This window comes from Sinocyclocheilus anshuiensis, unplaced genomic scaffold (genome assembly GCF_001515605.1).
Source record: "Sinocyclocheilus anshuiensis isolate Anshui unplaced genomic scaffold, SAMN03320099.WGS_v1.1 scaffold1403, whole genome shotgun sequence".
Taxonomy (NCBI): Eukaryota; Metazoa; Chordata; class Actinopteri; order Cypriniformes; family Cyprinidae; genus Sinocyclocheilus; species Sinocyclocheilus anshuiensis.
Genome location: NW_015538003.1, coordinates 29,179 through 42,267, shown reverse-complemented (window position 1 = coordinate 42,267; position 13,089 = coordinate 29,179). Strand labels below are relative to the sequence as shown.

The window sequence follows — 13,089 nt, the reverse complement described above, 5'->3', positions numbered from 1 at the left end:
CTTGTTGTTTGTCATTTCTCCGATCACAAATGCAGACATGGTTTTATGTTTACGCGGCGTGATGCAACGCAACGCGTAATAAGACAGTATAAGTCATTATAATCCTGATTATGTCCCCACTGGATGCAACAAATGCCTCGTTTATAATGGGTTTTCATGTTTTTGTCTCATCGCTCCGGCCGGACAGGGCATATGGTAAGGGGCGTAACATTTCCGTCACACACTTGAGGTATTCGGCCAATCACAACACACTGGATAGCTGGCCAATCAGAGCACACCTCGCTTTTCAGACCGATGAGCTTTGTAAAAATCGACGCGTTTCAGAAAGGCGGGGCATAGAGGAGAAACAATAATGTACAGTATGTGGAAAATAATGTGTTTTTTGAACCTTAAACTGCAAAAACACATTTCATTACACCAAATACACAAAATAATGTTCTTTTTGGCAGCATCATATGACCCCTTTAAATCAAAACATTTTAGATTTTGTTTTAATTAAGACAGGGTTATGTAAGGGTTGTAGCGCTTTTATACTGCAAAAAAAAAGTCTCATTTAGAAGTAGCTATCTGCATTTCATAAATTATGAAATTGTATCTCTTTGTTCAGACAGTGTTGTCAATATATCTACATTGGTTGCCATATAATCACCTGACCATCTAAATGTTTAAAGTTTAATCTGACTTTAAATCAGGTTTGTAAAAATCAGATTGTGGTGAGTTTATATATTTCTTGCAATTGCGAGAGAAAAGTCAGCATTGTGAGAGAAAAAGTCGCAATTACCTTTTTTTATTCTGTGGCTTAAACAAGAAAAACAATTGTGAGATGTGAACTCACATGTGAGATAAAAGTCAGAAGTGGGAGATTTAAACCTTTTTATTTCTTATTCAGTGCCAGAAACTAGCTTCCATAAGCAATCTGTTCTCATCCATAGTTGTTTAATATTCATGAGGAACGGGATTTTGGTCTAATGAGTTTTATTTGTGGTTGGAGCAACTGCTTATCACTCTTGCTGCTAGTTAGGACAGAAACTCAAATTCACTTATAGCATTTTTATTTAATCTTTCTCTCTCTCCATATTTTTTAGGGGCGGGATTACTGCTCAGAGGAGGAGGAGGATGTGACATAGCAGAGAGGCGCCAGATCTTGCCAGAGATGGAAATAGAGAGAGTGTGAACTCAAAAAATCAGTGTTTCCTATGTCTGTAACACTCTGTCGTTCTGAGAGCGAGTGTGCGTGCGAGTGCGTGAGAGCGTGTGCTTGTGAGAGCGAGAGAATGCAGGACTTTTCCTTATAGGCTGTTGCACCCTTGACCCCTTCTCCTCTCTTGGGGTTGCCTTGCTTGGAGATCTAAATGGTTTTGGGTGAAGAAAGAACAGCTTGATTGATGTATTATCAACACCGACTCACTCTGACGTGAAATGAGGACCCCCGTCCCCCTCCGCACCTCTCCTCCTACGGCCAGCATTGAAACGGCCCCCTTCCTCCGCCTGGCTGTGACGAAGCCATCTGAGAGAGAGAAAGAGAGATTATGTCAAGGAGAGCGAGATGAAAGGATATGGAGAGAAAAAAGATGACATGCCCCTCCCAGTCCTTGTTTTAAGTGGCAGGCCAGAGAAAAACTGACATATGGAGGAACCAGAAGAGAGCTTACGAACATCCTCTAGAGATAACGGGGAGTGAATGTAAAGATGGAGTGATGTGGGTTTTTGGGGAGAGAAATGATTGAACGAGAGATATTTTATGAAGAGCGACTATATGAACGAACTGGCTGATTATTTTGATATTTTGATAGGAGCGTCGTGGCAAGTTTTTGAACATTTGAGTATGGACTCCTGCCTTTTGAAGGACCTATTTTAATTTGTCGAGATTGATTTGTTTGTTCCATAAATGTTTTTTTTTGTTTGTTTTTTTTGCTTATTGCGTAGATCATACCTCTTTAAGCTTGTGCTGTAAAGGTCAGGGCTGTACGGTGACCCCATAACACACTCGCTCTCTCTCTCACACACTCTCACACACACACACACACACACACACATACACAGAGAAAGACTTAAAGCTAAAATTATCACCACACCCTCTTTCTACACACAGGTTCACACTTTCATTTTGTATAGCCTGCTATTATTTGTAAATTTCTCTGAAAATTAGTTACCCACACACACATCCAAATATATCCGTTACAGCCACCCGCAAACTGGCAGCATTTAACTTAAAGATCCGTATTGACTGTTTATGCTGCCCTTTAATACAGGTAATGGACTGTGAAGAGACTATGGCAGAGAACTGGGGTTGTCTGTTTTGTTTTGTGTGTTTCGAGGGCTGTATTTGTGTTAATCTGTGTCAGAGAACCAGGTCTTACTGTGTTAATGTTGTCAAAGGGATGAGGTGTTTGTCTTAGGCCTGTATGCGTTTAGCCAGTGTTTACCTCTATTTCTCACCCTGCCTTTCTTACGCAAAAGTATTCAGTCGTGCTGGCTAAAATGAATTCTCGTTGTCTCTTACAATTCATAGACATTCTAGACTTAAACAGTATGAGGTGGGGTGGGGTCACTTTGGGGGACACAACGCTGGCCAAGCATCTGTCGTTATGATTACTGGATTGATTCCTTTTTAATTTTTATTTTCAATGTTTTCTTTTTCTATTAAAATATAAGACACAAGAGCTGTGGTTTCTGTGTGCTGTCTCACCGATTAATTTGTGTGTGTGTACGTACTGCTTTGCTAACATCATTAAGCCATTACAGCGTCATATTTCCTGTTGGTGGTCTGACTCATAACGTTAAAAATACTTAATGGTTTCTGAGATCGAATTTCAAATGCAGAAATGTGCAGATCACATTTCCACCATGGGTTAATATCAAACCGTACAAATGTTTAACTATATTGTTAAAATAGCTGTCCAACAGCACGTCTTTTCGGAGAATCCACACAGAGACGAGACATTATAAGTTGACAGACCAACGCGAAGCATATGTGCGTTTTAATTTCACTTACTACTTGTGGTTTGTCTCCACCTGCAGGTTGAAGAATGGAGCTGAACTATGCTAGAAATGTATAAAATGCTATATTATTAGATTAAAATGTATATAATTGTATAAAATCAACGTGTATGTTTTAGATTTCATGACTCCTTTTCATCACTTTGATGCCTTTACTAGGCTACTTCATTTGAGTTGCTAGTGCACCGGTGGACATTTCAGGGTATTTAGGATATTCTGACACATTACGGTTTCCAGTGGTTAAACTCTAATATGCTCCTTCCACAGCTTTAATTTACTTGGTGCTTCTAGAGAGTCTGTGTGTTTATTAATGCTTAAATCTCTCATGCCGCACAATTGGAAAAAAATGGACACGCAGAAAGTGCCACAAACAATACATATTTGAGAGGTAAAATTAATAGTAAATGTCTATAACTCTAAAACTATTTTTTATTTTTTTATTTACTTCCTGTTGGATTTATGATTAGCAACTTTTCAATCCCAAAGAGATTGAGGTAAAAAAAAAAAAAAGGATTTTGTGAGCCACAGCCAATCAGTGTTTAAGGTTTATATATTCATGTATATGTAAACTTGGTTAATATGTAATATGTCTTTTGTGTATTAAATATTTATAATATATTTATATAGCATATTATTAAAAGTTAGGGGTCAGCAAGATTTTTGTGTTTTTGAAATAAGTCTCCTATGCTCACCAAGGCTGCATTTATTTGATCAAAATACAGCAAGAACAGCAATATTGTAAATCTATTTCACAATTTAAAAGAGGTTTTGTCTGTTTTAATGTTTTTAAATGTCATTCATTCTATGCTTATTTGGTGCTCAAGAAACCTTTCTTATATTATCAATGTTGAAAACAGTTGTTATATATATATGTATTCTATCCAAACTGATCATTTTGATATATCATAGTTCATTATAAAAACAATTTACATAAAAAAATTAAACTAAAAATAAATATGAACTATATGAAATAAAATAATAAAGAATATTTCAAAAATACAATTTGCACAACATTTGTGATAAAATTTAAAATAAAAAAAACATTGCCCTTATTTTTTGTCAAGAGTACATCCCATGTAAACTGTCAATCTATCTTTTTTTTTTTTTTATCACATATTACACATGCATAACCTGTGGATATTTTATCTATAGGGTGAAGGCTTCATTTGCTTTTTCATACAGCTCTGCATGTGGAGAACAGTACGGGCAAGAATATGGGCAAAGACATTGACTTGTTCTTTCCACTGTGAGGTAAAACCCAATAAATCCCTTCTCATGTGAATGCTGCCTCATTAGAGAACAACATGTTCTGGAGGTTTGGCTGTGTTCTTCTCTCTCACGTGGAGTTCTGGTGTGATGCACGACTGAGTGAGTTTTACCAGGCTAATCTAGTACTAGTGGTTGTTATGCTCTCTAGAGGACAGCAGTGGGGGGAACGGAGCAGAACGGGCTTCATGATGGTTGGTGTGTTTGAAGTGGATCTGAATGATGAAAATGGGATCATTTAGGTAGATTTAATGCGTGTGAGCGTGAATGTGTGTGACTGATCTCCATCTGGTGTGTGTAGGAGAAATGGAGGAAAGAAAGATCTGGTATGAGAGTGAGAGAGTTGAGTTCAGCCCTGTGAGAGCTCTGGCTTGGTTGTCACTCTACATTGCCAACATGAGCTCACAGCAATTACATCTAACTCAATTCAGCAGGCCTCTCTTGCCCTCCTTCCTCTTTTCCCTCTTTTCACTCTCCTCGTTCGGCATGTATCTCACTTTTCTCTTCCCGTCCCTCTTTTCTCCACCATTAAACACTTCCTACATGCCTGACACTGCTTTTAACTGTAGAAAACCCTTTATACATGTAATCCATTACTGTCCTCTGATTATAAGCTCTCTGCCATTCACTCGTCTTTTTAAAAACATTCCCACTAGAACTTCGACTAGCCTCTTTAAAAACTTGCTTTCATTCAGTTTACTAAAAGCGGTCACCTTTGCCCACAGAGAAAGCACAAGCTTCCTTGCATTCTGAAGTTACATTAGGCCACTCTAGTGTATGCATTTCTTTTGGGACTTGACACCAGTGGCCTGATCCAAACTTCTCACATGGTGGAGTAAAATATTGCAGAAACTGTCAGAATAACTCATTTGATGTGAGAATTTGTACCAGACATAGACATAGTCATTGACATAGCAGACGGAAACCAGGTTTGCACCAGCCAGAGTAACTTAGCCAAACTTCTGCTTTACCTGTCCTCAGAGAGTTTTTCTGTCGGCCGAATTATGAAAACATACATTCATATCTCCCTATGTCAAATATTGTTTTGATGGAGAACCTGCAGTTTTAACGGTGTGTTCTCTGTCTAATATACACTTGTCTCTTGACCATATGTGAACCTTTTTTTTTACTTTAAAGTGCACAGAGATGTAGTAAGATGTTATGCTAACTGCTGCTGAACGCTGTTAGAAGACAGAGCGCTGACTGGTATGTCCAGCTGGTACACGCCAAAAAATAAATACATTTTCAAAATCCAGATACCATCTTAAACTGGATTTAGCAAAGTAAACGAATTCCAGCAGGCTAAACACAGAATCAGCTGAATGGTATCTGACATTAAAAGATTATTATTTTTTTTTAAATCCTTAACATTTAATTTAAATCCTTAAAATTTTAATTTAACATTTAAACAAGACCATTATTTTTAGTTACTTTCTTCTTCGCTTCCAATTGTAAACACTAGGGGTCGCCATTTGTTCAAATGTAGTTTTAAACAGCGCAAAGAAATGCAAGTCAAAAGTCCCTCGAGAAAAATAGTCCCTTCGGGAGCAGTTTCAGTCAAAAACGAAATCAACTAGGCTACGTCTAAGAATATGCATCTGTAATCTCATTTCGCCCGTGTGCCATATTTAGGCCTGTCACAATAACAACTTTTTGATAACAACTGGGCCTATTGCCCCAGAAATAATTGCGATAAGCGATATTATTGTCATTTTAAAGACCATTTTATGCCACTGAATATATATAATCATAATGTAACTGCATAATAATGCAAGAAGGCCTACACACTTCCAAATGACAACAAACTTTTAATTTTTAAGAATATTTAAATGATGGAAAACTTGAATAAATAGAAGGCTAAATAAAAATTTTCTAACAAAAAGTGCAAAGTAGAAAAAAAGAAAAATGCACAAAGAACTTGTATGGAGATTTTTCCATCTACAGATTTTTTCCTGACCTACTTTTCTCTGTAAATTAAGGGTGCACAATATTGCTGAAAAACACAATCCCTACTTATCAGTTAGATGTCCGTGTGCACAAAGGCACAGACAGATTCCTAAACAAGACCATATCTGCAGATTAAACTTTTTTTTTTGTAGAAGCATTTTTTAAATTTGAACTAGCGCCTCATGACTACACCACATTATGTAAGAGAAGCTGCAAAAGACCCAGGCACAAGTGGAATGTACAAAACATGGTGACATACATTTTTAAGTAAATATAATGGGCGATATATTGCGTCACCAAAAATTATTGAGGTCATGTACATATATTGCGCGATAAGTCGATATATTGATTATTGCGACAGGCCTAGCCATATTTACTACAGTTACTGAATACAATACAACGTACTGGTATTAGCCACCAAAATGTCAGAAAAAATTGTGAAAGCTGTTTGAAAGAGCAGCAGGTGTCAGCTGTAGTGAACTGGATGATGTCATGACTGAACTCTCAGAAATGTTGGGAATCATGGGATACAAGAGACGCGGAATGGAATGAGATCAAGCACCCGATGGATAAAGTAGGCTAATGAGCAATGTGGAAAGAATGGAGGAAATAATAAAGAGCTCTGGACAAGTGTTTTAAAAGTCAAAATAAGAAATAAACAATTAGATATTATTTCGCCATTACATGTTTAGTTAGTAAATAATCTGCACAGTCCTTTCTATTTTTTGCGTATTATATTTGCATACATTAGCCTATCCGCATACCCAACTTAAAGGTTGCTTCGGGGGACTTTTACGGTAAGTACGATATTTAAATAGCTACCTATAGCCACTGGAGCATCTGCATCATGATAGTTTGTTTATTTACATTCCTGTGAAATATATTCTATAAAGCTATCATGTTGAGATATCACTGAGCGGTTTTTCACCAGTTCTTTGCGCAGTTGAGATCTCACCCTTCAGCCATCTGGTGAAGGGTGTGAAAATCTGGAGAAGGCAACCCACTTTCGTCAAGAGGTAACCTCTCCACCTCTCTCTACCCCTCTTTACACACCCTCTCTGTCTTCCAGCCTCACATTCACTCACACACCCGCTCAGGTTGTCACAGCGGTGTCCATCAGGCAGAGATGCCGGCTGAGCGATTCGTGGCGGTGGCTGTGATTTGCGCTCTGATGGCGCAAAACTGCCGTGGGGAGCTTGTGGCTCATGTGCAGGAGCTGAATCCCGTGCCTGAATCCTCCCTGCTCAAGCCCAAAGTCATGATCGCGATTCTGGCTCGGAACTCGGCGCACAGCCTGCCGTACTACCTGGGCTGCATCGACCGCCTGGACTACCCAAAGGACCGGATTGCGATATGGTGAGACTCTCCAAACTGGACTTTTATGGAGTGCGGCTGTAGAGGTGTATGGTTTGCTTTGCAGCAAGTGTGTTGGTTGAAAACTGAGAAGGTCTGGTACATAGTGGAGTTATTGTGAAGTGCGCGCAGGTAAGGTTTGGTTAATGAAAACCTTCTGGCAGATAGAGGAACAGAGACGCCGCTGTCTGCGTGCAGCAGACCTGTTAAAGCGGGTTTACTGCACTGTCCACGCGTGTGTGCACGGATTTAATTACGTTAAATGAAGATGAAAGGCTTTTGCTGGCTAAGCAACATGTCCAGTCGGTTCTCTTTATAATTAGAGTTTTAGGAGAATTTCTGTCAGCATAATTTTCGAGTGGCAATTAGTTGACGTTCGTCTTGCGCAGCCGCCCCTACCATCCGTCTTAACTATGACATAGGCTACTTGTAATATGTGTAATAACAAATGAAATAAAAGTGATAGATAATTGCAATATCTATGTTTTGTGCTGTCCGAAACATAGAAATCAAATGAGCTGCGTACGGTGACTTTCTCAAGCGAACTCGACTCGCGAGGATATGCCTGTATTTATTTGCTCTAACTAGTAAACGTTTTGTTGTTACTGAAATGTTATTTGAAAACGCTGGTGAAACGCATACACTTGTGTGTAAGAATACATTCTTCCAACTTACTCGTAGTTACATGAATGATTCAGATATCCCCGCCCCTTTCTTGTATTTGTCAATAAATACAAGAGAGGGGACCAAAGTTAAAGGGGTCATATGATGAGATTTCAAGTTTTCCTTTCTCTTTGGAGTGTTACAAGCTGATTGTGCATAGATAAGATCCCTGAAGTTGCAAAGACTAAAGTCTCAAACCCAAAGAGATATTCTTTATCAAAGTTAAGACTCTGCCACGCCCCCCTAAAACGGCTCGTTCTAACACGCCCCCACATATCTACCTCACTATGTGGAAATATTTGCATAACACCGCCCAAATGTGCACGCAGAGAAAGAAGGTGTGGTTTCAGTAGCAGTTAGTGTTGAAGCAGCCATGTCAGGGAGACGCTGTGTGTTTCTAGGCGAAAGCAAACGCACTTTATTTGGCCTTCCGAAAGTAGATGCATTTAGGAATCTTTAAGATTACTTACAACAGAACAGCAATGCATTTTATGGACGACCGTTTCGTGAACCTAGGAGAGGAGGTAATTCTGACTTTGCTATGACAATCTGGCGCTTCTGAATCAGCTACTGTTTTGTTATTAGTTTAAGTATTTGCTATTGACCGTTCAAATGTGGAGTTTTGTGCATCGTGTGTGTGTGTGTGAGAGAGAGAGAGAGAGAGAGAGCGAGAGAGAGAGCGAAAGAGCGCGCGAGAGAGAGAGAGAGAGAGAGAGAGACAGACAGGGTCACATCACAGTGGAGTCAGCTGTCTTAACCAATACCAGATATTCTGTTACACCAAATACACAAAATAATGATCTTTAAAAAAGCATCATATGACCCCTTTAATGTCTTTGTCTCTTTCATGCTCACTTTCTATCTGTGTTCATATACCACAGATGATGAACATGAATGATCTGTGAACTATCCTCTCTTCCCTTCAGCTTTTCCTAGGGTAAACAAGTGATTTACATTACATTTCTTTCCAAATCAATTCAAAGTCAAAGTCAAAGTCAAAGTCATTTTTATTGTCACATCACCACAGCACATGTGCCTTGGTGAGTGAAATTCTTGGGAGCGTGCTCCAGACAGTGCAGAAACAATTTACATATAAACATACAGACCTCAACAGATGACAATGTGCAATATGCACATACATATAGTCAGTACACACAGTGTACTATTAGACATACTTACAGTTAGCACTACACATTATACACAGTATGTACATGCAGTTAGCAATACACATTTATACACAGTATGTACACATTCTACATTATGTAGACATATATACACAAAATATGCGAAGGTGCAACAGATTATACATTAACTGGATACGCAAAATTGGTATTTTGCGTATCCAGTTAATCCAGTTAAACACAAACGCAACCCAATTGGTTGGAGGCACACAATTTTAATTTCATCTCCCTCTCCTCTCTATGCTGCTCCACAGTCTGAGCGGAGCTGCTTTGATTGGAAAACATTCAGTATGTGTTTGGGCTGACAGTACACCCCACTTCTCTGTTATGCCTTATGTTTTACCACTTTTTACATTCATTTCTTCTGGCAGGTTTTAACTGGAGAGTGTTTTGAATGAGGCACAAATTTATGAAGTGAAATTCATTTTGAATCCTTTTGCATGTCATTTGCACCATAGGCTAAACTCTGCTAACACAGACTAACTAACTTGCTGTTTACATAGGCAATCTTTAATACTTAGTATTGAATTTAAAGTTGCACGGAAGTAGCAGCATATCTTTTTTTCCTTATTGTGATGTATGTCTGAGTGTCCATTGCTTGTTGATTGGATTTTGAGATGTAGGCTTTGCAATCAAAAGTGGATGCAGATAAATGCAAACTTTCAAGCGCATAAGTCACCAGAGAGAAGTCTGTCATTTTCACTGAAAGGTATGGTTATGACATTTTGATTAAACATTACAAGTCAGCAACAATGAAAAAAAAAACATGCATGGATAAATTGTTTACAATTGGATCTATAAAATCCATTTAGAAAATAGATAGGATAAATTTTTATTTCATGCCAACTTTAGCTGCCTGTGGACATTTGTATGTGTGTATGTGCACAATTATGAAGACCTACAAGAGATTACTGAAGAAACGGAGCAGTCAAATGACAGGCTGAAAGTCTCACTGCTTTGCGAAAGAATGTGGGGAATTAGGGGGAAGAAAGGATGGAGTGAGAGGAAAGGGCAGGGGAGGGGAACTGTTGAAAATTACACAGGGGCACCACAAGTGGCCTAACAATCCACATTCCATCCCTATTGGCCACGCGCACTGGTCAACCACAATGACATCTCTCTGCCCAACTTTGTCTTCTCTTATTTGTTAGGTAAGTAGTATGAAGTGTACGAGTTGTTTACACTATAATTTTTTGTGTGTTAATTCTACTAGCCTGAAAAAAATAGTTAAATAGCATAACTGGAACAGGAAAAGCAACATTTTTGATACATTTATTACTGTAATCCTAACTAATAGTTATGGATATTTTTTTATTCAAATAAATAATAGTTGTACTTGTAGGTAACTAGGCCTACTGTACTTAAAAAGGTAGGCAAGATGGTCCACATGAAATGAAATAAATTCACGATCGCATTCAGATCTGCTTCCATCCAATCAGCAACTGATGGAGAGAACCAAGATTTTTTTCGATAATCTGTTTCACTGAAATGTATATCACAATAAGAACGAAAAGATCTGTCGCTACTTCCATTTCATCGCAACCTAAAAGGAACTTTGATTACATAAAGAGTTTCTGTGATTGTTTGACTTTAGCAGGAGCTAAGCTACTGTAACACTGAAGAGAATTGTTAGCACCAACAAGAGAGCCAGAGAAAACAATCTCCTCTGACAGTGTCTTGATTAATGGCTCAGACAGTCTTAAGTAATAATGAAGGAAGAGTGTGAATCCAGCGTCATGTTCCCTAAAGGCACAGTCCTGTAATTAGCAAAACGGTGTTCAAGATAATGGTGCCAACACAGCTTTTGACATAAGTTCGAAATGACTGCTCAAGTTACAGTCAAAATTACTGAACACAGACTCGTTTATAAGAGCCAACTGCTCTTTTGTGTATGTTTACTAGCCTTATCGGTATGATGTGATTTTCTTGACAACCATGTGAGCAGTTTTCCTTCAGACTCAGGTGTTCGTTCCAGCAGTTATGATGCTGTTGTTGAGGAATGCTGGGCATTTTGGCAAGCTAAATAAACAAAGCATGCTGAATAGCTATAACAAAGGGTTTGAGAAAACAATAGAGATATGTTGGGTATTGATCTGACAGTCAGATATGTAAATGATCATGTGTATGTCATTACAGCTCTGAGTGTGTTTGTGTTTTTATTAGATTTGCATGAGTTTTGCTGTTAATAAAACCCTGGCGCAGTGTTTGATGGGGTCTATAGCCTAACTTCTCCTTCACTATTGTCCTTTTCAACATGTCCAGAACTAGTTTCTGCTCTTTCCAACAACAGCTACCTCAATTCAGTTGTCTATCCCATCCACCCAAAACCCAAAAGGCCTTTAACCCAGCAGGTTCAAGTGTAGAGGAACAATAGTGCACAAAGTCCAGACGGCAGGACGATTGCAGACTTTAGTCATGGGTGTCTAGAGTCGAGCTGGAATAGTAGTTTATTGGTGTGCAGTGTTTTGGGTCAGGGCAGGTGACCAAATAATCTGCACATGCACAATACTATTATGTAAAAATGACATGGTTTTATAGTGGATATTGCAGCATTTTCATTGCAACACTTGTTTGCAGTTTTGGAGTGTTTAGTCACATGGCATTTTATGGTTCTGTTGATTGGCTCAAAATGTTCTGAGGTCCAATGCAGCTGCTAATGAAATATTTGCTATTGCGTAACTTTCTCCAGGTAATATGTAGACATTTTTGGGACTTTTCTCACAGTCACAGACCGTTGTTTTAGGTTGTCCCAAAAGGCACACTTGACAAAAGGTAGACGTGCATGAAGCAAGCAGATTTGCAGTGACATATAGTGAGGTATTTCGAGGTGACGGAGGTTTATGTTGTTGGAGGGGAAATGCAGTTTTATTGCTCTCTGCTAGTTTCATCCTTCTGGTAAACCACTGGGATGACTAACATTGTCTGCAGTGCAAACAATCAATCTATCTGTCTACCTCTTCAGTCTTTTTCTCTCACACTTTTTGTCTTGCTCTTGTTCTGTGCATAAGCACATATCACATACCTTTTTCACAGTGTTTCACATGCAGATGTGTTTATATTCACAAGGAAGATGAAGGAAGAGTCTCTGAGTTCATGTGAATGTTTGATAAACTCTGTCAGTGTGTCAGGTGAAACTGTGGGAATCTCTCCTGCTTTCCAGACCGACTAGTCTATGATCCTATATGCACTCTTGAGAAAAGCATTCGTGTTTTTACAGATATGTGTTTACAACTAATTTAACCGCTTTTGTTGCTTTTATCAGATTTGTGATAACTCCAGAACAGATGTATAGGAGAACAATTGAAAAGCAGATTAAGCTAAACTGTTCTGGATGGATCTCTTAGGTCCTAGTTTGCAGCTGTATCAAATGAAATGTATTGGTACCTTTAATGTGAATGTAATTATGTACTTGTAAAAAGATGTCAAATGTCATGAGGGGGGATGAACTAGCATCACACTCTAGATGTGTTTGTGTGTATAACATGGCAGAGCTGTGTTGACAGAGGGTGGCTGGAGGAATTTGAGTACAGCAAGGGTTTCACAAGCCCCTTTGCCCCCTCCTCAATCTACAGAGCCAGGCAGCCACGTCAACCCATGCATAGGGGCAGAGCCACTGCAAAGCAAGCAAACACTCACACTCACACTTACACCCACACACACACCCACACACACACACACA

At 38.8% G+C, this 13,089-nt stretch overlaps 2 protein-coding genes across 2 annotated transcripts in view; both read left to right on the top strand.

Moving 5' to 3' along the window:
- The window catches only part of LOC107676598 (uncharacterized protein C1orf21 homolog), a 34,301-nt gene extending 31,641 nt beyond the window's left edge, over nucleotides 1-2,660 (top strand). Inside the window, exon 6 of the mRNA XM_016471178.1 lies at nucleotides 1,086-2,660. Within this exon, the coding sequence (XP_016326664.1) occupies nucleotides 1,086-1,127 (42 nt within the window). The 3' untranslated portion in view covers nucleotides 1,128-2,660. The remainder of the gene's footprint in view (nucleotides 1-1,085) is intronic.
- Nucleotides 2,661-7,253: 4,593 nt separating this feature from the next.
- Nucleotides 7,254-13,089, top strand: part of colgalt2b (collagen beta(1-O)galactosyltransferase 2b) — a 20,918-nt gene continuing 15,082 nt past the window's right edge. Inside the window, exon 1 of the mRNA XM_016471724.1 lies at nucleotides 7,254-7,569. Coding sequence (XP_016327210.1) covers nucleotides 7,340-7,569 — 230 coding nt within the window. The 5' untranslated portion in view covers nucleotides 7,254-7,339. The remainder of the gene's footprint in view (nucleotides 7,570-13,089) is intronic.